Here is a 25,066-nt window from a genome sequence, read left to right on the forward strand (position 1 = left end):
CAAGAATACGGAAGAGTCTGAACCTGGCGTGTTCGGGGGGATCGGGCTGCGTCAAAGCGTTGCTGGGGGATGACGTAGCAGCGTGAACCCTCCCCCTCGCTCTGGTCTTGCTGTGTGATGAAAGTAGCTGCTGCTAGTAGTAGTTAGTCGTTTTAACAAACTTCTGTCTGGGTATTAGTGGCGCAGCATGTCTGATATGGAAGATGACTTCATGTGCGATGACGAAGAGGATTATGATCTGGTAAGCACACAAAATCATTGGGATTGTGTTACTGTCAACTGCTCCCTAGCTTGCTGCTAGCTGGCTAGCTGGCTAGCATATCAGTATGTTGTTGATGTGTCAGTAGCTAGCCAATTTCATCACAGCACCTTATCGCAGCCACCTTAACTGTATTTTGTAATTTCAGGAATATTCAGAGGACAGCAACTCCGAACCCAATGTTGACTTGGAAAATCAGTACTACAACTCAAAAGCTCTGAAGGAAGATGACCCAAAAGCAGCTTTATGCAGCTTTCAGAAGGTTAGATTGTACTGTCCTCCTCTGGACAATGACAGTTCTTATCATGAATGTTGACATGCAATAAAGGCTCTGTTATAAAATGGATGCCTCTTTGATTCCCAGGTGCTGGAACTTGAAGGGGAAAAGGGAGAATGGGGGTTCAAAGCCTTAAAACAGATGATCAAGATTAACTTCAAGCTGGTAAGCACCCACATACAGCACTGTACATGTCAGTAAAGCAACATTATTAAACATTCACATCCTTCTTTTTGCAAAATTACAAATAAAGTGTTGAGAAACACAACTAATCTGAGCAGAAGAGAGAATATTAACATTATCAACATTACCTTGTGTTGTCTTTTTATATGTTTTACAGACAAATTTCCCTGAAATGATGAATAGGTACAAACAGCTTTTAACCTACATTCGGAGCGCGGTTACGAGAAACTACTCTGAGAAATCAATCAACTCCATCCTTGATTACATCTCTACGTCAAAGCAGGTATCGAAACAAATTCATGTGTCATAATGACTCAGTGTCTCAGACTGATATGTATTCATTTTTGGAGGTACGTTCAAACTGTGAAGAATACACTGTAGGCTTATACTTTCACATTGCATATTTACAGATGGACTTGCTGCAAGAGTTTTATGAAACCACATTGGATGCATTAAAAGATGCCAAAAATGACAGGCTGTGGTTTAAAACCAACACAAAGGTATGATGAAATCTGAGGCAAACCACTTTACATATGATGATGATTATGATGATGTGCTGTTTATTTGATCAATTCTATACAATGCAAATCAACTATGGCAGAACATGTATGGTTCTTACTTGATACTTTGTAGTTTCCTATTCCACTCATCCCACCCCCCCCCCCCCCCCCCCCCCCCCCTTCCCTCCCTGTTGTCACTGTGCCCTATGTTTTTCTCCCCTCTGGGGAGTTTTTCCTTGGCTTACTTTTTGAATCAGAATCAGAATCAGAATCAGAATTCTTTTATTTGGCCAAGTGTATTTGCACATACAGGAAATTGACTTGGTGAGGCTGGTGCATGGGACATTGGGGGTCTATGGTTCAGTGTTACAGTCGTTCTTATTGGTTGTATTGTATTCATTGTTTGTATTGTTCTTGTTGTAAAGCACTTTGTGACAGTTTAGTTCGTAAAAACGTGCCGTAGAAATACATTCGCTTGATTGGTTGATTTGAATTTAGCTTGGGAAGTTGTACCTGGAGAGGGAAGAGTACGGAAAGCTCCAGAAGATTCTCAGGCAGCTGCACTCATCATGCCAGGTAAAGAAGCACTCATCGATGCAATACCTAAGGCCCAGTCCCATTTCTTATTTTTACCAATACAAGGGGTGTATCGGGATTGGGCCTAAGTCTTTTCAAAGAGAGGTTTTATCATTTAATTAATTAAATAAATAATAATAATCCTTCCTTCTTCTAGCATTGTGACTGCCAAGGGCCCCTGGTCCTAGCATAGATTTTTTCTTATGACGACTGATGTATGGATGATTCACATACTTTAGACAAATGTACTTGTTGTAAGTCGCTTTGGATAAAAGCATCTGCTAAATGTCAAAAATGTAAATGTAACCATATTTATTAAGCCAATATCGTTACATCTGTATGCCTGGTTGTGGTAATTTAGAATGCCCTGAACTTCACCGTGTGAACTCCATGCTTTTGTTCCATGCTTTGGCTTGGTGTATGTAGACGGACGATGGGGAGGATGACCTCAAGAAAGGAACCCAACTGTTGGAGATCTACGCCCTTGAAATACAGATGTACACGGCACAGAAAAACAACAAAAAGCTGAAGGCTCTCTATGAACAGTCCCTGCACATCAAGTCGGCCATCCCTCATCCCCTCATCATGGGAGTGATCAGAGGTAAAGAGCAGAGACATTTTCCATGTGCCCATGTACCCCTTATACAGCAGTGGAGGTAGAAATCGGAGGACGGGCTCATTGTAACGCATGGAATACATTTAATAAGGATAGTGATTCCATTATTAGACTGCGATCAAAGGCAGAAAGTTAACCAGCTAACATGATGGCTGTATAATCCAAGGGAGGCAGAAATTGGAGGTCGGGCTCATTCTATTGTATTGGTGTCACACGTGTTTTATACCATTCCTAATTCCATTCCATGCATTACAATGAGCCCGTCCTCCGATTTCTCCCTCCACCAGCCTCCCCTGTTATACAACATGTTAAATACTGCAAATAATAGTTGCACGGTAAGTTACCCTCGAGCAACAGGATTCAGGGAAATGATCCCTTGCCATGTTGTTTGTGCTGTTTCAGAGTGTGGAGGGAAAATGCATCTCAGAGAAGGAGAGTTTGAGAAAGCTCATACAGACTTCTTTGAGGCTTTCAAAAACTACGATGAGTCCGGGAGTCCTCGGAGAACCACCTGCCTGAAGTACCTGGTTTTAGCCAATATGCTGATGAAGTCTGGAATCAACCCATTCGACTCCCAGGAGGTATTTTACACAATGACAATAGTATAGACAATAATAAAAATAATAATAATAATAATAACAACAGCAATAATTGGCTCCTAAAAATTCACTCTGGAAAATACTTGCTTATTCAAGCAGGTTCATTTCCATTCCAACATGAAAGTAATACACTATATTGTATATTGTAAATCATATTGGTAGTAGCTAGCTATTCCTCAATTTCATTATTTTTGACAACATTTACTTATTCGGAAATTTGGTTCCGCTAGGCAAAACCGTATAAAAACGACCCAGACATTCTTGCTATGACAAACTTGGTAAGGTAAGTCTGTGTATCACATTAACCTTTCTGACACTACAATCTCTCTACTGGAATAGTTTTGTTTTTGTTATTTATTTACACGTCATACGGTATGCATAATTGTTGTCTGAATTACTTTTTTCACCCTAGTTCCTACCAGAACAATGACATCACTGAGTTTGAGAAGATTCTGAAAACGAACCACAGCAACATAATGGATGATCCCTTTATAAGGGAACACATAGAAGGTATGTTTTTTTGATGCGTTATGTTTAGAATGGGACGTTTTACACATACTGAGACTGCACTTTTTATTTATTTATTCGATTTTCTAGATAATGTATTCAGTTATATTAATGCACAAGCAGTGTATTGGTAATCAAAAGCTTTTTTTATATGAAAACTGTCCCTCCTAAAGACCTCTTCATTCCCACTACCCCCCTGTACGAGTTTCTCTCCTGTAAAAAAAGAAAAAAAAAGTAGAAGTAATTCTTCCTTCTTCTAGCATTGTGACCGCCTATGGCCCCTGGTCCTACCATAGATTTGTTATGATGACTGATGGATAGATGATTCACTTACTTAAACAAATGTATTTGTTGTAAGTCGCTTTGGATAAAGGCGTCTGCTAAATGCCATAAATGTAAATGAAATAACCTCTTCCCTGGCTTTTTGTCTTTCAGAGTTGTTACGAAACATAAGAACACAAGTGCTTATCAAGTTAATCAGGCCTTACACAAGAATACACATCCCTTTTATTTCAAAGGTAGGTTCACTAAGTTCTGTATGTTCTTTTGACAAAGCATTCTATCTAGATACATGTCTAATATAAACCTTGTCTCCTATAGGAATTGAACATTGATGTCGCAGATGTTGAAAGCTTGTTGGTGCAGTGCATCCTTGACAGGTTGGATAAAAATGATTATTTATGTGGTGTAACTTTGTTTTTAATTCATCATTGATTACGTAATGTTTCCTCTTCCAATGATTCAGTGATTGTACTGTAAGTGTTTGGCCTCCTATGTTATGAGTATATAGGCTACAAAATATGCGTGGACATTTGTCTGATTTGTTTTTGTTCTGACTTCATCCCGTCCTTTTGTATTTCCCAGCACAATCAATGGCAGAATCGACCAAGTCAATCAGTTGTTGGAGCTGGATCACCAGAAGAGGGGAGGGGCCAGATACACTGCTTTAGACAAATGGACGAATCAACTTAACACTTTAAACCAGGCCATCGTGAGCAAGCTGGCCTGATCAATGCATACATACCAGTAGAACATTCTCAAGATGACAGTGGATTGATGCAGAGTTCAATGGTAGACTAGCAGTCACCCATTGATAAAACGGAGAAGGTGCTGGCCAGTTTATGTTTCACTGTTTCTGTGTCTGAAGACCGACAGATTTAATTTCCCCGAGTGAATAAAACTGGAAATCGTACGATCAGAGAGAAGACTTTTTAAACCGCACTTATTTACTCTTCCTTTTTATTGAAATATGTTTACCAACGCACATTCCTGTCAATGGAAATGTGAACACACTTGAAGTATAACAAGAAACTTGAGCTGAGCAAGATGATGCCAAAACCAGCATGCCCTGTTCTGCAAAATGTACAGTGTACAGGTTGCGCTCAAATCAATATCTCATCAATGGAGCCTGCAGATCACAAACAGTACAGTGTATACTCAGTACCTCAAATGTTTTGTTACTGAATACTGTATTAAACGGTGTTAATTGCCTCACGTTGTGTGTGCGCCGTCTTTGTTTATTATTTTTTTAACTGTTGAATATAATGCAGATTAACTTAATTTTTATGTGACTAGTAAAACCCCACTCATCCCCGTAACGTGGAGTGGGCAGCGCTGCAACATCTGGAGGGACGGCCGCGCCTGGTTGGCTCGTCGGCTCGTTGAAGAACCAATCAGCTGCCGAGCGCCTTGCCGCTGTTTAGGCGCGCGAGCTTTCAAGGGGCGGCTTCCAAACACGGAAGTCAGTCAGCCAGAAATAGCTAGTTAGTCAATAAGCTAACTGTTTTTCTTACGCTTTAACACCACATTGTGCCTTTTTGGGCTTATTGGCTCATGGTGACACAACTGCACTTCTATCAGACTATAGAGCTGGGGCTGTGAAAATTAGCGAAGTCGCATGTCAGACTTTGTTTTCTCTGGTTGCCATGCAGGGTAGCCATTTATGATTAGCTTGCTAAAGAAAGTTAGCTTACCAACTGGTCAACTAACTTGCCGGCGAGATCTCTGACTATCCTGCAGTTTGTATAGCAAGTAGCCCGTCTTCTAAGTGAATGTCTTCACTCAGGTGTCGGCTAGCTCCCTTGCAGTTGCAGCACAACAACAGCTAACCTCGGACATCCTTTCAGCTCATTCATAGCTAGCTGCGAAAAGGTAAGTTCAATCACAGCCCTTTGCTCTGGCCGAAGCGAGTGGGCGGTTTGTCTCATAGGAAACGTTATCTGGCCAGTGTGTGTTTACTTTTTTGCCAACCAGCCAATTTTGTGGGGTAGTTGTCTTGGTGTTCTGAATTTGATCAAGGTGCACATGCTGCTCTGTCTTGATGCTGTGATTAAATGCAAATCATCTCAGTGTTATGATGCTAACCAAAATCCTGTATACGTTTTTCTGTTTTAGGTCCTGCCTCACAATTTGCACACTCCGACCTGATCATGTCCATCGACTTTGACAGCGCCGCCCTGCAAACTCAACATGAGGAAGAGGAGTACGACCCGGAGGACTACGCCAGAGAGCAAGAGGTGAGCGGATTTAAATCTGACCCAGTCTGGTGGATGTTGACCCCCACTGTGAATGTTACATTGCAACCAAGCTTTCAAATACTATAATATATCCAGTGCAAAGCTTCCTTCCAGACCTTTTGTGTTGCATTTGTAGCCTACCTATGTTGTGTATATAGTAATTAAACCGCTCTTTAATGTTGTGTTTAGTTTATTTAAAGCTAAATTACAATACTGTTCTGTTTACCCACTTCATAGGCTACTATCTGTGTATCTATCATTGAATTTCATCATTGATGTTGAACATAATTTACATAGACGGTGATATTACTGAAAGATAGTGGTTTTACCTTATGTCCTTGTAGCTTGGTAGAATCTTCCTGTGAAGGGCCCTTCTTTATGTCTGGTACATCTACCAGGACCAGATTAATTTTAGCCCTGGGATAGGCTATTTCTTTCTTTCTTAATACTCACCCTCTCCTCTTTTGGTACTGTGTTTGTATTTGTGCATATCAACGGTGTGGGGAAGCCCGTGGGGTGTAACCTAGGCGTTTACCTGTCAGGTACTCTGCCTGGCCTCCTCCAACCAGATGTTGGCATGCTGTTACTCACCTCTTAGCTATCTGCCGGATCCAGAACCTGTGCTCTAATTGGTTCAGGTGAAGGGCCGTCAGGTGTGTCGCACAGAAACTCGTTCAGCCCTGTGTTTTCCCTCAGTTTAGAGCGTTGTTGCATTCAGCTAGAGCACACATGTTTGGAACGTGTGGCTATTGAGGCATTGAATGGATTATCAGTGGACAAGATTACCTTGAGAAAATCAACTGGAAAATATATATATATATTTTTTTTTTACATCAAATGGACATTTGTGCTTATGTTGTATATATGTGCTGGATACATGGGCTCAACAAGTCGGTCAAGTGGAAAATGTTTGTCACTGGTAATCAGTAATGTTTCTGCTCCAGTTAACCAGCATATATGGTCCGTCATCCAAACAATAGGGTGCTCTGGGACTAAAACAACAAAAATGCTAAGGGTGGCCCGAACATGCCATGCACATTTTGGATGTTTCACACAGACAGTCGTCTGTGCGAAAGACTGACAGCTTGTGGCTCAGTAGCTGAAGTCGCTGTGCCTTCTCAGTTGGTAAATGCTCGAGCGGGACATGGGTCCTGTGGTTGAGGACACAGTGGAGGCTGTGAGACAAATTCAACAGTCCTTATGGGAAGTAAGTCCAGCTGGCTCTGCCTGTTCTGTCATCCAGGGCTCTCTGTAGTGTCAGTGTGCATCAATAGCTGTCAAGGAAACCTGTTGTGGAAGTATTGATTGACAGTGATTTATTCAATCTGCTCCTGACATTGAGGACAGTTGGTGCTGTTGGGCAGTTGGTGCTGTTAGAGAATGGGTCAGGAGGAACTGAGCTTTTCTGTTTTTTCAAGGCTTGTCATGCATTTGTTTCATTGTCAAAAGAGAAACTATGACTAACTATTTTTTTTTATTTTTATTTTTTTTAAAGAAAGTAGTTTCTCCTACTAGCTCCTGTGGCTGCGATTGAGCGCCTGCCCTTACTGTTTTTCTGTATACTGTATAACCCTGTTGCTGAGCAACCTGGGTGAGTCATCACCACGTGTTTGTTTTGCAGTTGCACAAGCTACTAACAGACCTTCCGGATGACATGCTGGAGGACAGCAGGGACGACTCCTCTCCAGAACTGGATTACACTGCCTGCAGCAACCAAGACACCGGCAACAGGTACAACACATTTAGATTTTGGCACATCTTGGTAGAACAGGCTAAAAAAAAAAAAGTTGGCTCTGTTGCCTCTAAACACGCTTTCCTGGTTAAAGGGGCAACTTGGGATCCCCAAAATATAAGCCTGCTTTACTCCATTGTTGGTATGTTAAAATCTCGATCTTACACACTTGGTTGGACTGAATGGTGTGACCGCATACCATCCTTGTTTTATTTTGTATTGGTCTCTCAGACAACAGCCCACATGGAACCAAAACGCTGAGTGGCCAGATCAACAAAGACCTGCCTCTCACGAAGAGGTAAGGTGTTTCACTATCAGTGTCTAATGTTTGATGTTATGTCTGCATGTCTAGGCCGCACATTAAGAGTGCCAATCAATGATGGAAGGAACTAATTGAATTATGCTGTCTTTTTAGAACTATGACGATAATTATGACCAAGGCTCCTACCATGGTGAGTATCCTTACGAGGATGGGACTGCACAGGTCAATGGTGACGACAGTCACCCTCAGCAGGGTCAACCCCTCCCCCATGCCTGGAACCAGCAAGGCCAGGAGTACCAGTACAATCAAGGGGGCTATGCATACACCACTGTGGGTACGGACATGTCTGCGGCCAGCAATGATTTCTCCACTGAGCAGGGGTATGAGCATGAACCATACCCACATGGCGCCGTCAACCCAGGGGTGGAATATCATCAGGGAGTTGGGGGACAGAGGAACGAGCAAAACTACGGGGATCAGAACCACACCAGAAAACAATTTCAAGTGAGTGAGGTTTATCTTTGTGTTTTGGACTAAGCATCGCCATCGCCATGACAAAGTAGATTTAACTTTCATAGGGATGTTCGTTTTCATATGGTTATGTTATGATCAAGGAACCTAATGTGACTGCAAGGTTGTATTTTGTCAGCAATGATATATTGAAATTCAGCCATAGCCAGCTGAGTTATCACAACAATACGGTACATTTACTCTCTACGCTATGAACGTCTGTACGTCACAAACAGCAGAATGTTAACAGGAGACATTTGTCATGGTTGGAGACTGACTCTCTTTTGCTAGCAATCGTAACGATGACGGTATGGTTTGGAGACGCCTGTCTAACATTCTGCAGTTTGTGTCTTTCATAGCGTATTGATTACGGGATCTCATTGTTGTTTTCCTCCTATAGAAATTTGACAGTGGGGGATCAGGGGACAGACAGGTGGATCATTACAAGACCAGCTGCAACCCATACCAACCTGCCAACCAGCCGGTAATGTTCAACTCCGAGGCCCCCCACCAGAATGGCCAGTTCGACCAGCTGCAGAGAGACTTCCTGGACTCAGTGCAAAGTGAGTCTTCTCATGTTGTCTTTGCTGAGGTTGAGGACACAAATTGGCAGATTTTGGAAGATGTTAGAGTAGATTGATTGACAGTTCTGAGGGTGGCTTACTTTTGTATTACCTTTTAGACTCAGACACATTCTAACATTTGCTGCGTTTCAGATTCCAACGACAGCCAGCAGCTTGCCCAGCAACTGATTTTGAACAAGGCCCAGCTGAGACAAATTGAAGACTTTGAGCGCAAGCTTGAGGATTCGAGGCGCAATATGAGATACCTTGAGCATCAGTTTGCAATCGTCAAAGGTACGTTGCTCAAAACCGTATGCCTGCTCACAGGCTACACGCCCATTCCATTGACCCCCCCCCCCCCCCCCCCCCCCCCCCCACAAGTATATCCTCATCTGTTTTATTTCGTAAGATGAGAAGGAGGGTCTGGCGGTGACACTGAAGGAGTCCAGTCGGGTGCTTGAGGAGGCCAAGGGGCGAGAGGTTCAACTGCTAAGCAACATCAAGTCCCTGGAGCTGCAGGTTCAGGCACTGACTGAAAGAGATCATGAAGTGAGTGATCTGGTCATTTAGATTAGACAGTAATGGCAGATTCAAGACTGAGAACAGAGACTGTCTACACTGTCTAGACTGACTGTAACAGGCAGTTTAGTTACAAAGAGTCAATGATAAAGTTTGTGTCTGTGTGTGTGTGTGTATGTCTGTGTGTGTATGTCTATCTGTCTGTGTATGTATGTCTGTCTGTCTGTGTATGTCTGTCTGTCTGTGTGTATCTGTGTGTGTCTGTCTGTCTGCCTGTGTGTCTGTCTGCCTGTGTGTGTGTGTGTGTGTCTGCCTGTGTGTGTGTGTGTGTCTGCCTGTGTGTGTGTGTCTGCCTGTGTGTGTCTGCCTGTGTGTGTCTGCCTGTGTGTGTCTGCCTGTGTGTGTCTGCCTGTGTGTGTGTGTGTGTGTCTGTCTGCGTGTGTGTTTATAGCACTTGAAGAAACAGAGGGTGGCAGATGCGGAGGTGGACTGCATTAAGCAGCAGATGATGGAGCTGTGCCGTTCTGACAGCCTGTCCAGGGCGCGGGAGAACCACGACAGGGACCTGTCCTCTGTGAGGGAGCAGCACGAGGCCAAGGTCTTAACGCTGCAGCAGGAGATCGACGCCTGCACTCAGGCCTTGGAGGAACAGGTCGGTCCGCTGCACGCTCAAGCCACACACTCAACACTTGAGTGCAAGGATGTAGAATGAGATTATAATGAATGGCATTCGTGGAGGCTGGTATGGGTAGAAATCGGAGGACGGGCTCATTGTTATGCAATGGAATGGAATGAGGAACGCAATAGAACAATCCAACACAATAGAAATGAGCCCGTCCTCCAATTTCTGCCTCCCCCTGGATTATACAGTCATCATGTTAGCCGGTTAACTGTCTGCCTTTGGTCACACAGTCCAATACTGGGATCACTATCCTCATTAAATGCTAGGAAGAACATATAAGTAACATTTTCCAACGAGTCCAATCTGCCAGGACGCCACGAGCGAAAAACACAAACAAGGCCTCGCAGGTCGGGGGTCATTTTCTGTGCGTCTTTACTAAAACGTAGTCAAGTTGCCGTGTAAACATTGTGTAAACATTGTGACAACAAAAGGCTGCGTGCTGCTCTGGTATGGTGTCGGCAGGGGGACGCTGGCCAGAGGCTCCGGCAGCAGGTGAGGCAGCTGGAGCGCCGGGGAGAGGAGGAGCAGGTGGAGAGGGCCGGCGTCATCAATGCCCTCACTCAGCGCCTGGAGGAGAGCCAGCAGCAGTGTGCCAAACTGCTCCAGACAGGTGGGTGTTTGTGTTTCCACTGTCGCCACCTTGGGGGGATTGCTTGTTTATGTCGTATTGATGTCATTTTAACCTGCTGCTGCTTTGCCAACAGTGCAGATTAAGGGAGTGAATGAGAACGGAATGACGTTGTGTGTGTGGGGACTGGTTGAATACAAATGCTTGTGTATGTAGCCCAGTCTTACAGTGTAGCCCAGTCTTACAGTGTAGCCCAGTCTTACAGTGTAGCCCAGTCTTACAGTCTTACAGTGTAGCCCAGTCTTACAGTCTTACAGTGTAGCCCAGTCTTACAGTGTAGCCCAGTCTTACAGTGTAGTCCAGTGTAGCCCAGTCCTAGAGTGTAGCCCAGTCTTACAGTGTAGTCCAGTGTAGCCCAGTCCTAGAGTGTAGCCCAGTTTTAGCCCAGTCTTACAGTGTAACCCAGTCTTAGCCAGGTCTTAGCCCAGTCTTAGAGTGTAGCCCAGTCTTAGAGTGTAGTCCAGTGTAGCCCAGTCTTACAGTGTAGCCCAGTGTAGTCCAGTCTTACAGCGTAGTCCAGTCTTTGCATAAGCCAATACTTTGTTTTCTCATTTTGTGTTTCCCAGGTTCAGTGCAGGAGATGAGCCAGATGCAAATCAAGCTACAGCAACTCCAATCTGCCAAGACCATGAACGAAAACATGAACAAGGCCTTGCAGGTTGGGGACATTTTTATGCCTTTTTTTAATGCATTTGTATGCCTTTTCCCCCAAATTGCCTATTATTTGGCAGGATTCCATGCATATACTGCACATGAACAGACTCAACGGCCAGCGGAGTTAATAATATATAATAATACGCCGTTTAGCTGACGCTTTTATCCAAAGCGAGTGTATGTTAATACCTTGACCCTGAGCGCAGAGAACAGAATCATTCCATGACAGAATCCTCGGTAAAGAAGCCGTTGGTAGATTTAAATCGACGAGAGAACGACCAAACATAAGTACCGTCTCTTTTCCATGACGGTACCAAAAAACAATATAATATAATAATATATAATATGCCATTTAGCTGACGCTTTTATCCAAAGCGACTTACATTGCAGTGAGTGCCTACATGTTTTCATTATATACGGTCCCAGCGGGAATCAAACCACAACCTAAGAGTTGTCAGCGCCATGCTCTACCAACTGAGCCACAGACCATGAACAGGGTTGTTGGTAGAGAATTTTAAAGGTGTGTTAAAGGGAGCTAATCCCTCCCTCCCTCCCTCCTGATGTATTAAGGAGGACGTGAATGACCTGAAGGAGCAGATCACTCTGTATGAATCAGCAGTGAAACATGGAGTCATAACGCCGGACACGAACGGGGACTGGGAGAACCAACTGTCAGATTCCTACGTGGACCTGGGCATCAAGAAAGTTAACTGGAAAAACGGACGTCTCCACGGGTATGCAGTGGCACATTTCAGCGTTGCGCCCCTACTTATAACACTGATGATATGATTTGAAGTGTCTGATGGTGGAATAAATATATGTATAATCCTCATCGATTCCATCTAACAGTAATGTTGCGTGTATTTTGTATATGCCTGCCTATGGCCCCTGGTCCGAGCATTGATTACTTTATCTTATGATGACTGATGGATAGATGATTCACTTACCTAAACAAATGTATTTGTCGTAAGTCGCTTCGGATAAAGGCGTCTGCTAAATGCCATGAATGTAAATGTGTATTTTTGAATTGGCAGCGCCGTGCTGGCTGATCTGTCTGACCCCAAGCTGCCCAGAGAGGAGGTGTTGAGAGAGTTGAGGACAGAGCTGCAGCGTTGCCTGGCCAGTCTGAAGGGGAAGAGGCTGAGGATCAGTCAGCTGCAGGAGGAGCTCCAGCTCTCTCAGGGCCGTGTGGACGAGCTGCAGACCCAGCTGGACAGAGACACCATGGTAAGGACCAACACAGACGTGTACAGTACACAAGGTCTGTAACCCTCCCCCCTCCCCTTCAGTGATACCAGCATGGTACCTTCTGTCACTAAGCACCCTCCTGAATAAGTCAATGAGCTTCAAATAGTTTATAGCTTCCTGGTTAAATGTCCTGATTTACCAAATCTAGATATTTCTTTATTGGACTAACAACCAGTTGCCTGGCAACATGCTCCGTTGGTATAACGTAAACAAACCTTTTGGCGTTGGCCTATAGAAAGTGTACCCCTTCATCTATGTACCCCACTCTTCTAATACACCACTCTGACCCATTTTTTACATTTACATTTATCAAAAGCAAAGTATATTTATCTAAAGTAAGTGAATCATCTATACATCAGTCATCATAAGAAACAGTCTATGCTACGACCAGGCGCTATTGGTAGTCACAATGCTAGAAGAAGGAAGGATTACTTTTTTTAAAAATATTATGCTGAATGAGTGTGTTTCTTCTCTCTCCATGTCCTGCAGGTCAGGAAGAACAGTCTGGAGAAGCATCCGGACCAGTCCCACATGACTGCAGCTTCACACACAGAGCTCTTGAGGCTGCAGGAGGACAAACAACGTTTACAGGAACGTGTCGAGGTTGGTTGCTGGCCTGGGTTGGCTTTATCATTTGATCAATTGTCTTATCTGTTTTCCTGTTAACGGAGCACCCATTACCCAGTCCAGGTCTTGCTTTTTGGGGGGTCTGTGGTCCGATGTTAGTTAAAATTGTTTGTATTCTATTTAGAATTGTTCTTGTTGTGAAGCACTTTGTGACATTTGTCTATGTAAAAAGTGCTATACAAATACATTTGATTGATTTCTTTTAATAAATGAGCCTGTTTTGTGATGAATTGTCAAGATGTTTTTTTTTCCCCCCATCTGTTCCCAATCCAGACACTAGAAGAGAGGAACAAGGAGCTGAAACTGGGCGAGGAGAAAGTAAGGTCTGCCAACTCAGAGCTGTGCAAGAAGATGAGGGAGATGATCCAGGAGCTGGACCAGGAGAAGCAGGAGGCCGCTGAGAGGTAGGTTAGCTGTAGAATGTGGGTGGGTGGGTAGGTAGGTAGGTGTGTGTGTGTGTGTGTGTGTGTGTGTGTGTGTGTGTGTGAGAGAGATGTCAGCATTGTATCACATCTCTCTCTCTCTCCTTCCAGCATTGTGACTGCCTATGGCCCCTGGTCCTACCATAGATTACATTGTCTTATGATGACTGATGGATAGATGATTTACTTACTAAAACAAATGTAGTTGTTGCGAGTCGCTTTGGATAAAGGCGTCTGCTTAAATGCCATGAATGTAAATGTAACGTCTCTGTGTACTGATGACGAGTGTGTGTCCCTGATGTGGCGTTCAGGTCCGAGAGGACCCAGCAGCAGTTCAGGGATGATGTGGTGAACCGGGTCCGTGCAGAGCTGACCCTGGAGCACACAGAGCAGCTTGAACTGCTCACAGCTGAGCACCAGCTGCAGATCCAGCAACTACAGTAAGAAGAAGCCATACGGCTCGGCTGCCTCAAATGTAGCCTCAGGATCCTGAAGCTCTCTCTCGTATTCCCCCTATGTGGAGTCACATCCCTCATTCTCTACGCAGATCCAAACTGTCTGAGGTCACGGAGGAGATGCTGACCGTGCAGGAGTGTTACATCTCCGTCTGCAAGGAGAAGGACAGGCTGGACGACAACCTGCAGAGCAGAACGGAGAAGGAGGCCGAGATGAGGGAGAACGAGGTGTGTTGTGCTACGTCTCTCCTTCCTATAAAGACGGCGCGGGAACAGAGGATATCGGTTTTGATATTTGTGGTGTTCTCGTCATTCTCAGCTGAAGATAAGAGAGGAGAGCAGGACAGCGCTGGAGGAGCTGAGGACGGGCCTGGAGGCCGAGCGCCTGGCAGCAGTGACCAGCCTCAAAGCTCTGTGCTCCAAAGAGAAGGAGACCGAGGTCCAACAGCAGGTCCTCTCCCGGGTGGCCTCGGCCAAGGCTACATGGCAGGCGGAGCAGCAGAAGGCAAGAGACGTGTGTGTGTGTGTGTGTGTGTGTGTGTGTGCTCCCTCCAGCTGCTCTCCTGTTGTCATGTGTATGTCAGCTCAGTACTGCCCCCTTATGGACGAGCAATGGTACACCCCTGTGATTTGTTTCCCTTCTTTGTAGATGGAGAGGGCCTGGGCTCAGAGGCTGGAGGAGGCAGTGGAGGAGGCCAGGATAGGGACACACACCGAGACCCTGGAGGAGGCCTCTCAGACAGACCCCACGGAGCCCAGCAGCACTGAGAGCTTCAGCAGGGAGGAGCTGGACTCCAGGCTCAGCGCTCAGAGACTCCGGCTGCAGCAGGAGGCAGACACGGCCAAGCGCAGGGCAGTGGAGGAGGCAGGGAAAAGAGTGCAGAGAGAGCTCCAGGAGAAACACCTAGGGGACATGGCCAAACAGGTTAGGGGCATTTGAGAGTTTGTTTTCTGTTATATTAAGTTATTTGTCATTAATTTATATGGCATGTCCCCTTGTCCCCACATGTCCCTTTTGTGATGTGTTGTTGGCCCTCTGGGAATCATTGTGCTTGGTTCTCTCTGGCAGGTTGAAGGTGCAGTAACCAGGGCTTACAGCCGCTGGCTTGAGGACTTGACATCTCTCCCAGAGTACAAAACCAATCTCCGGAGAGAGCAAGAGAAGTGGGAGAAACAGCAAGACCAACATGTTGAAGAGCAGGTAGCTACAACAGTCACTTTTCAACTGAATTATTTCCATTTCCAATTATTTCTCCATTCCAGTGTTCAGATAAAAAGTAGTGACGTACTTTGCTTAAAGCTAAAGCAGATTGTGATCATTTGTCTCTGAATGTGTCAGCTCTCCCTGGCCCTGAGGGTGGCAGAGGACCGGTGGCAGGAGAGGCACCACAGAGCTCAGCTAGAGGAGCAGGGTGAAGGAGCCCAGAAGGTAGAGGAGCTCCAGGAGGAGGTGGCGTCTCTGCAGAGCCAGCTGCAGCGTGTGAGGGAGGAGCAGGCTGCCCTGCTGAAGGCCGAGCTGGCTGTGGCTAGAGCAGCCTGGAACAGGGACAAGCAGCAGGAGGTCTCCTCCATCCAGACCCGCTACCAGCAGGACCACCGTAACCAGCTGGAGCAGACACTACAGCAGGCCAGGGAGGAGGCCGACCGCCAGAGGAAGGAGTTGACTCTGCAGAAGGAGGCTGAGCTGCAGCAGGCTCTGAGGGCCAGAGAGGAGGAGTGGAGGGGCCTGCAGGAGAGCAAAGGCCAAGCCCAGAGGCAGCAGGGCAGGGAGGAGGCGCTGGCTGAACTGCAGGCTGGACTAGCGGAGGTCCAGGCCCTGCTCCTCAGGGAGACTACCCCCACGGAGCGGCAGAGTGGTGGGGAGGGGAGGAGGGCCAGCCCCACCGCCCCAGAGGGCACCATCAGACATATCCTCCAGTCAACATGCAAAGACATGCTCTCTAAAGCAGTAGCCAAGGCCAAGAGGGAGTGGAAGAAGGTGAGTGTTGTTGAAGGTTGACCTCGGCATAGGTCACCTGAAGTTCGTAACGTTTGTTCACAATTTGTTTGTGAAGTTGCCCTAAATGGGTCTGGTTCTAATCTGTTCCAGACAACAGATGAGGTGTACCGCCATGTTGATATGCTGTACTGCATAACTGTTGATAGTCCTCCCTCAGATAAACACTATCTGTACTCCGAAGTGTCCCTGATCTGACACTGTGTTTATGGACGCGTTTCTCCCTCCTCAGATAGGTGACGACAGGCTTGGTCGTGTGCTGAAAGAAACCCAAGAACGCCACGAAAAAGACATCAACCAGATCCACAGTATGTTAGCTTTCATTTAAGCTTCATCTATTCTACAAGTATTTGTATTCGATGTATCAGGCATTGTTAAAACACATGTTTAAAGTACATTCAGTATAATTAATAACACAAATTATTAAATGAATCAGATTGAACCCCGTTGTATTTAGGAGTAACACGGTTGTTGTTCACACGCGTTCGTTTTCAGACTCTGTTGCGCAGAGACGGGAGGAGGCGCGTTGCGGTAAGCAGTGTGCCGAGACCGTGGGCAAGCTGCAGAAAAGGACCCAGGACCTGCAGAGGCACCTGGAGAAGGCCTGCCGTCAGCTCCAGCACACAGTCAGGGAGAACAAGGCCAGCATGCAGCGCCTCAAAGGTAACTTGGCCGACTTTGCTCACCTTTTTTGGCACCTGCTAGGCTGCATCACCACGGTGCTGAGGAGCTGGATGCAGAGTTTGAGTGAGATTAATGTTGCGTCCTTGTCGCCCTCTCCTTGGCGCTTTAGATGAGCATGCTGACGCCTTACGAAAGGAGATAGAGGACAACCGACTGAAACTTGAGGAAGTGAAAAGATCTTCTTCCAAAGAGTCATCCAGGTGTGCTCACATAATGTCCGCTATGAAATGGTTTGCTCTACTCGAGGCCCGGCATTTCAAAACTTTTAATCTGGATCAGAATATTTTTTTTTTTTTTTGCTATCCAGGGTCAGATCATCTGGCAGATTTTGAGTCGTATTGGGGAAATCAGCCAAATCAACCTGATCCTGGGTAGCAAAAAAATAATCAATCATAATTTTTATCCAGATTAAAGGTTTTGAAATACTGGACCCTGATGACTCCAGTGAGATCTGCAGCGTTCTCCCCCAAAGAATGTAAGGGTGGCACTACTTTTGATAATGCAGTCCGGTGCCATGCAGTTCTAATATCCTGGGGAGAACCCTGGATCTGTATTAAATACATACGTCATATTTGAATGACAATTGAATTGTGACGAGACCAATGATGTAACAATGAATAAACTCTTTACTGCAGATGTTCGGATGATTCGCACCATCTTCAGGCTGGCCTTGAAGAGATGAAGGAGCAATACATGAAGGCTGTTGAAAAAATCAGAGGTTAGTCACTGTCCTGACCTGTACGCCTAATGCAGGCCTTAGGGACTGTGAAGTTAACACACAACTAAAGATTATCCAGGATTATTATTATTATAATTATTTACGAAACTTTGATGACATCAGACTAGCCGCCCATTACATTTATGGCATTTAGCAGACGCCTTCATCCAAAGCGACTTACAGCAAATACATTAGTTTAAGTAAGTGATTCATCTGTCCGTCAGTCATCATAACACAAAGTAATCTATGGTAGGACCATGATGATCACTAACTCCCGTAAAAGCCCTGCCGTTGCCTGGGGCTAAAGTGGGGACCGTGCTGCGCACACACCGCATCCTCACTCTGCGTTTCGTTGGACAGGAGACATGCTGCGCTACCTCCAGGAGAGTAAGGAGCGAGCGGGGGAGGTGATCCGCGTGGAGGTGCTGCGGGAGAGGCAGGACACGGCCAGGAGGATGAGGCGCTACTACCTGACCTGTCTGCAGGAGCTGCTGGAGGAGGGGGGGCAGGCCACAGGGTGAGGGGCCTCTGTGGCTAACAACGCTTAGGTTGGGGGTTTGTTTCCCGCTGGGAATATATATATATATATATATACTGAAAAATGTATGCAGAGGCCTCTGTGGCTCAGTTAGTTAGAGCATGGAGCTAAACAACGCTTAGGTTGGGGGTTTGGTTCCCGCTGGGACCATATATACTGAAAAATGTATGCTCTCACTGCAATGTGAGTCACTTTGGATAAAAGCTTCAACTAAATGGCATATAAATAAATAAAATAAAAAGAGGCCATGCTCATGTCCTCCCATCTGTTCATCCTTCTCTGGTCTGTTACACTAGGGCCAACGGTTTATCCTTTCCTTCCCTCTCTCCCGCAGCGCTGAGAAGAAAATCATGAATGCAGCGAGCAAATTGGCGGCAATGGCCAGAGTGCTGGAGACACCCACCAAGAGGAGATCAGGGAAGAACCACAGCTTACAGAGTAAGTTACTATGTTCAAATGTATACGCTGTGAAAGTCCATACGTCAGGAACTGCAGAATGTAAACACAACTGTTTACAGTTGTTGTTATTTTTGGAGACGGGCAGTAACGTTACGATTGCCTCCAGGGAGTCGAAGCGGTTGCTAATCAGGCTAAGTTACATTTTTAGCTAGTAAACTTTGTTAACCTTTGGGTGAAACTATCCACAGGCAAACGTTGTTAACCTTCTGGCCAAACAGTTTATGACTTACAGACTTTCAAAGTGTATTGGGGGGTGAAAACATGGTGTTAAACATCTAATTAAAAAAAGGTTTTAAAGTTTGTCTTGAATCAACAGGTCCGTCAACAAAGACCGACTCTGCATCTGACAGCAATCCAGGAGGTGCTTCAGGTTCTGCCTCAAATACGAAACACTTTCCTGTAACTCATGTCCCAGAGGCCAGGCCTGGTGAAGAGAGGACTGGAAGGAGCCAGACGCACACTGAAAGTCTTTACAAGACCACTGGAGCAGTGAGGACCAGGGTGAAGGCCCCAAAAGACACTGCATCAAAACAACCCCATGTCCCTCCGGCACATTTCCTCTCACACAAGATGGTGGATCACGCATCCTCAGTTGATGGTTACCATGGTGATTTCACTGCAACCAATGTTACCCTGAGGAACCAGGGTAGAGAGATGTACCTGCAGGGGATGGACTCGGGTCAAGCAGACGACCACTTCACCTCAGAGTCTCTGAGGAAACCCTTCCTGATCCAGGAGCCTCCCGTCAGAGACGACGGACAGAGTGACTGGAGTTCAGTCAGCAACGGCTCACAGGTAGACAGCCAAACCCCAAACCCCGACAGCCAAATCTTCTCCTCCTACCCTGGCAGGAAAATGGAGGCAGTCAAACCCTTCTACCTCGGTGGTCCTTCAACACCTGGTGACCGACGGGGTTTCGGAAGCCTCACCGCTGACAATTCTGACGTGACTGTTTACAAAGAGATAGTGAACATTCCGTCTCACACTAAAGCCTTAACTTTCCCCAGTGTGAAGGCGAGTACACACAGGGAGCCCATCCCTGGCTCTGAGGGGGACAGGCAGCACAGATTGTGTACTAAGAGTCTGTTCTCTGAGCTGAGGCTGTGTCAACAGGACAGTGGGTTTGATAGCCCATTCTCTCACCAGAACTAGAGAGGGGAACGGCGTAGGTTTGAGTATTTCAAGGGCTCATCCTCCCTCAGCTCTTTTGTGAAATGAAAATCATAATTTACGGCAAATGTTTTCAAGAATTGAAGTTCAAGAACCAATGTCTCTACAGTAGGTTGATTTATAGAAGGCCTGTGTGTGCAGTGAGTGCTTAACAAATGATAAATATCTGTCTGTTGATGCAACCCTAGTTTTACATGTTTACCAAATTTCTGAATGTTACAGTTCTTGTGTGCCTTATTTTTTGTTTGTTTTTTTACACCAAAATGTATTGATGCGTGGATTTTATCTCAACATATTGTTTTAAATTCTGTTTTGTGTTTTAATTTAAAGTATTTTATAAGTTTATAAGTTATGCTGTGCATATACATTAAATAAACGTCCCATACTAAATATTTTTTACACTAAATCTCTCTGTGGCTCAGTCGGTAGAGCATGGCGCTAACAACGCTTAGGTTGTGGGTTTGATTCCTGCTGGGACCATATATACTGAAATATATGCACTCACTGCAATGTAAGTCGCTTTGGATAAAAGCGTCAGCTAAATGGCATATTATATATTGTTATATTAATATAATATGTTTTTTGGTACCGTCATGGAAAAGAGACGGTACTTATTATGCAGGTTTTAAGGATGAACCGAAGCAAAAAATGTTTGGTCGTTCTCTCGTCGATTTAAATCTACCAATGGCTTCTTTACCAAGGATTCTGTCATGGAATGATTCTGTTCTCTGTGCTCAGGATCAAGGTAGTAACATACACTCACCCAGGGCTCTCAAGTTTTGAGTTCAGAGTGAGATTTTGTCGGCGGCGGCGGCGGGGGTGGGGGTTTGGTTGGGGTGGGGACGGGGGTCTGATCTGATAAATGACACATAAATTCATACAAATAAAAATATTTATTTAATTCAGCATTTCTTAGTGCAGGTGTTGTTCATTGTAGTTGTTGGTGAGTTAGAGATTCTGGTCCATAATGACATGATTGCATCACGCAATTCCTGCAGATTTTTCAGATGCACTTTCAAGCTGTGAATCTCCCGTTCTACCACATCCCAAAGGCGTCCTATTGGATTCAGATCCGGTGACTGGGAAGGCCACTGAAGAACACTGAACTCATTGTCATGTTCATGAAACCAGTTTTAGACAACTTTTGCTTTGTGACATGGTGCATTATCTTGCTTGAAGCAGCGATTAGAAGACGGGTAAATTGTGGCCATGAAGGGATGCACGTGGTCAGCAACAATACTCAAGTAGGCTGTGGCATTCAAGCGATGACTGATGGGTATTAACGGGCCCAAAGTGTGCCAAGAAAACATTCACCTTACCATTACACCACCTCCACCATGAGAAGGTGTACAGGTGTTCCTAATAAAATGTTCAGTGAGTGTATAAAAAAGCATTAGTACGCCTGTAAGGAAGACGGCCAAGAGAATGCAGGCAGTTTGTCCCGCATCGTGGCCTCTACTTAACACTCGCACGCCCACCTTTAAATCAGATAAATTAGATAAGAGTTGATAAAACCGCTCGTAAACGTGTATTGCATGATCATGACAATCTTGCAGCTCTAACCTAATCATGTTCACATGGATGGTATTCTTGGCGTTTTCTTATAAAAGATGGCCAATATATAATTAGGACCTCCAAAATCGGATAAGCGAAATCTGGAGAGAAAAACTACACACAGACAGTTTCTTAGATTCTGTAAAGAGGCATCCGGATAAACCGTTTATTCTTTTCAATTATGTAACTTACTCGTACTTGGCTGCTGATCATCAGAACAACAGAGTTGCACGAGTCTTATTGAAGCACAGTGGCCTCAAAGAGGGGGCTACTGTTGCACTTTTCCTAGGAAATGAGCCGTTTTATCTTTTAATCTCGTTAGGTTAAGCTAAAATAGGATGTGCCGCCGCATTTCTGAATTACAATATGAGGTCAAAATCATTGTTGCATTGCTTTTCCTGACGTGGAGCAAACGTATTGATTGAAACGTATTGCTGCAGCAGGTATAATATTCGAAGCGTTTACAGTCGGAACATAATACTCACATTCTTCCAAATGTTTGTATATGTTTACCTCTAAAATTACGTAAAATCATTTTCAACGTCTGGTAGCAAAAGTTATGATCTAAATGTCCACAGAGTTAAAAGAAACTGTCATGGAGATCTTGCCAACTTAATTAGAGCAGAACGTTTCTGTATTCATCCTGTCTGACGAATGCCCAACGCTTGGCATGGAGAGCTTAATCGACAAGGTCAGTCAAGCCTCATCTGAGCCATTACCAATTGATGTGAGCTCGAATGTAACATTGGGGAGTCCTACTGTGTACATATACACCAGGTACAACAGCTAGGCTTCTGTTGATTTATTATGTTGAATAAAAGCATTGAAACAGTCATTATGGAAAGTGTTTTTTTTTTTTTTTTGCTCCCAAAGGCAGCAATGGTAAATTATCAAAGACTCTGGGCTATGTCTTTCCTTCAATCCATAGCTGGTGCGTGCTCTAGTGATGTGATCTGTATTAATCTCCCTCTCTATCACACTGCTGGGTTAATTGGATTTACTGGGGCCATCGAGAGAGGTATGACTGTTATCAGCCACGGTTTTCAACTTGATCAAAGTCTGTCTTTGTGTGTCGTGATCTACTCAACAGATGGAAGGGAGAGAATGTGTCTGCCAATGCAGTGTCAGATACTATGACAATGGCACCTTCTATTGATGAGGCAAGTCCCAAGTTTTGTCGTTCATTTTGTAATCTCCTCTGCTATCTGTTCCAAATCGCATATCTAACCTAAGCACAGACCCGCATTTGCATTGAATGTCCAATGTCTTTGTGTTTTGTCCATGACTCCCTAGGTCAGAAGGGTAACCGTTTGGCTGCACTGGCATATTTATGGTCCTACTCGACACTCAATTTGCATATAAACATGTTATTACTGCCAGCGGTGTTCTGGGAGAGCGGACTCACAAATGTCCGCTTTTCTGTCTCTGGTGGCTGCCTCTTCGAATCGTGGACGCAGCTCATTCAAAATGAATTTCCCAGTTATGGCAGATTTCTGACAAACTTACACCCTGCTCCTTTAAAGGGGACATCTGGGATCGGTACATCCAAAATATAACCTTGTTTTACTCCATTGTTTGTAAACAATGTAATTGTAACCAAACATTGTATATCTCATGATCTCACGGATGGTCAGTCTTTGCATCCTTCCATCCATTGGTTAGATTTCTTCAGCCCCATCCCTCAGCTGCTTACCCGAAAAAGTGGTGGGGTGACCGCTTTGTTGATGTTTGGATCCCAGATTGCCCCTTTTAAAATGTCTAGAATGAGTTATCCCTCCAGTGTCTCCTATTCATTTCAAGTATGGTGATTGGTTCTTTGGCAGTGGCCGGTAAGTTCAGGAAGGTGAAGGTGAAGTTGGTGAAGGAGGGATTCAACCCAGATGTAATGATAAACCCACTATGCTTTCTGGATGAGACAGAGAAAATTGACATATCACTAACACAGGAGATATACAACTCAGTTGTATTGGGGAATATCAAACTTTAAAATAATAAAATAATAAAATAATATGATCTCACTGTTTCTCTGGCTCCTTTGTCTGGATCTGTTCTATACCTGTCCTGAGTCTGCCGTCACACACACACACACACACACACACACACACACACACTCACACTAGCCTCCAGATCCACCCTCATGGACAACGACTGTATATGGTCTTACTAATCTCGTCTAGGTTCCCCACGCCGCCCGTCCCACCGCTGGACACTGTGCCCATGACATCATGGTATTATGGCATTATGCCCAGAATAGAACGCTCTGCCTGTTCCCATCTTATCAGATATCATATTGCGAGTTTTTTATTAGTTTATTATGTTACTTGTGTATTTGTCAGGGACCATGTACAACAAGATGTGCAAGATTTGCAAGATTTAGCGAGATAGCATTTATAATTGTTTTGACTGCAATGGTCGACTGTCTGCAATGGTCGATTGCAATGGTCGACTGCCTGCAGCAGTGGGGAAGTCTGTTCAGAGGCCAGTCTGTTCAGAGGCCAGTCTGTTCAGAGGCCAGTCTGTTCAGAGGCCAGTCTGTTCACACCTTTAGGACATGTTGTAAATACTCAGTGGAGTTGGAGAAATGCCATTAACATTTTGTTCCTTTATTTCCCTCTTTTAGATGTTATTTTTTTAGATTTCTCCTGTTCAGTCACTAAGGGATGTTTTATTGATAATACTATCAATTGTGTATGTGCATAGGCCTATTGGAAAATGAATTTGTTTTAAAAAAAAAAAAAGTTTTTTAATGTTTTATTGTATTTTGGTTTTCATCTGTGTATGTACATTTTTTGGGGGGAATAAAAACAATATTGATTAAAGGACACTTTATTAGTGGAATTATGATCTTGAACATAGGTCATACCAATGACTTACAACCCCATTGTATAGATTGTTTGGATATAGATCAGTGGGTCATACCTGTATATCATCAATGGGTCATACTCACCCAATTACCTTTGACACAATAACATACTATTGTAAAATTGTATCTTCTTTTCTAATCACACTCAACTATTGCATTGATTTCCCAACATTGCCTTGATTTCTTCTCATTCAATTCATACTATTATCTTGCAATTTCAGTCAAGACTCAAGAGTGCAAACTCTTTCACATGTCTTACCCAATCCGCGAAGGAATAGTGTGTGGTCACATGAACGCCCTCCTGTACAAAGGTTGAGGTACCTAGTGGTTGCCATGTTCTAAATGTCTTCGAGTTTCGGACACATTCTATCAATGGAGAGTGAGGGGGGAGGGAGCGTGCGTGTGTGTGTGTGTCCGCGGGCCTTCCACCACCATGTTCCGATCATGTTATTGAATAAAACACTCAAACATTGTGTTATGTGACAGAATATAAACTGTTTTCAGTTGGTGCTGCAGATGGAGACAACTTCAGAACCAGTACTAATGAAATGCGGGGTGGGGTATCTGTGGGTGGGTTTCAAAACTGCCTCTGGCAACCAGAAAAAAATGCTCAAAATGGGGAGGAACCAGAATAAATAACGCCTACTGGGCTGCTTCTTATCGTGTTACTTAACTTTGCAATCATTTTCTCTAACTTGTCAGAACTTTTAATTCTCCGCGGCAAATGCAACTATAACCTGCTCCTCAAG

General features: G+C 44.6%; 2 protein-coding genes across 2 annotated transcripts; both read left to right on the top strand.

Moving 5' to 3' along the window:
* The first annotated feature begins 108 nt into the window (after positions 1 to 108).
* Positions 109 to 5,011, top strand: cops2 (COP9 signalosome subunit 2). The gene is made up of 13 exons (XM_083667417.1): positions 109 to 241; positions 408 to 521; positions 624 to 701; positions 877 to 1,002; positions 1,130 to 1,219; positions 1,718 to 1,795; positions 2,222 to 2,396; positions 2,814 to 2,992; positions 3,241 to 3,293; positions 3,423 to 3,520; positions 3,953 to 4,035; positions 4,118 to 4,176; positions 4,382 to 5,011. The coding sequence occupies exons 1-13, from the start codon at positions 188 to 190 to the stop codon at positions 4,524 to 4,526; spliced, it is 1,332 nt and encodes a 443-aa protein (XP_083523543.1). The 5' UTR covers positions 109 to 187; the 3' UTR covers positions 4,527 to 5,011.
* Positions 5,012 to 5,915: 904 nt separating this feature from the next.
* Positions 5,916 to 20,204, top strand: cep152 (centrosomal protein 152). The gene is made up of 27 exons (XM_083665685.1): positions 5,916 to 6,033; positions 7,655 to 7,764; positions 7,997 to 8,063; positions 8,181 to 8,531; positions 8,938 to 9,100; positions 9,254 to 9,394; positions 9,510 to 9,649; positions 10,071 to 10,271; positions 10,764 to 10,911; positions 11,496 to 11,587; positions 12,154 to 12,317; positions 12,618 to 12,810; positions 13,321 to 13,434; positions 13,732 to 13,862; positions 14,192 to 14,320; positions 14,428 to 14,563; positions 14,655 to 14,840; positions 14,985 to 15,260; positions 15,405 to 15,536; positions 15,675 to 16,313; positions 16,564 to 16,639; positions 16,827 to 16,994; positions 17,125 to 17,215; positions 17,651 to 17,733; positions 18,094 to 18,250; positions 18,606 to 18,709; positions 19,029 to 20,204. Exons 1-27 carry the CDS (start codon positions 5,947 to 5,949, stop codon positions 19,880 to 19,882), a joined length of 5,133 nt encoding a protein of 1,710 aa, XP_083521811.1. The 5' UTR covers positions 5,916 to 5,946; the 3' UTR covers positions 19,883 to 20,204.
* The last annotated feature ends 4,862 nt before the right edge of the window (positions 20,205 to 25,066 follow it).

This window comes from Argentina silus, assembly GCF_951799395.1.
Source record: "Argentina silus genome assembly, chromosome: 3".
Taxonomy (NCBI): domain Eukaryota; kingdom Metazoa; phylum Chordata; class Actinopteri; order Argentiniformes; family Argentinidae; genus Argentina; species Argentina silus.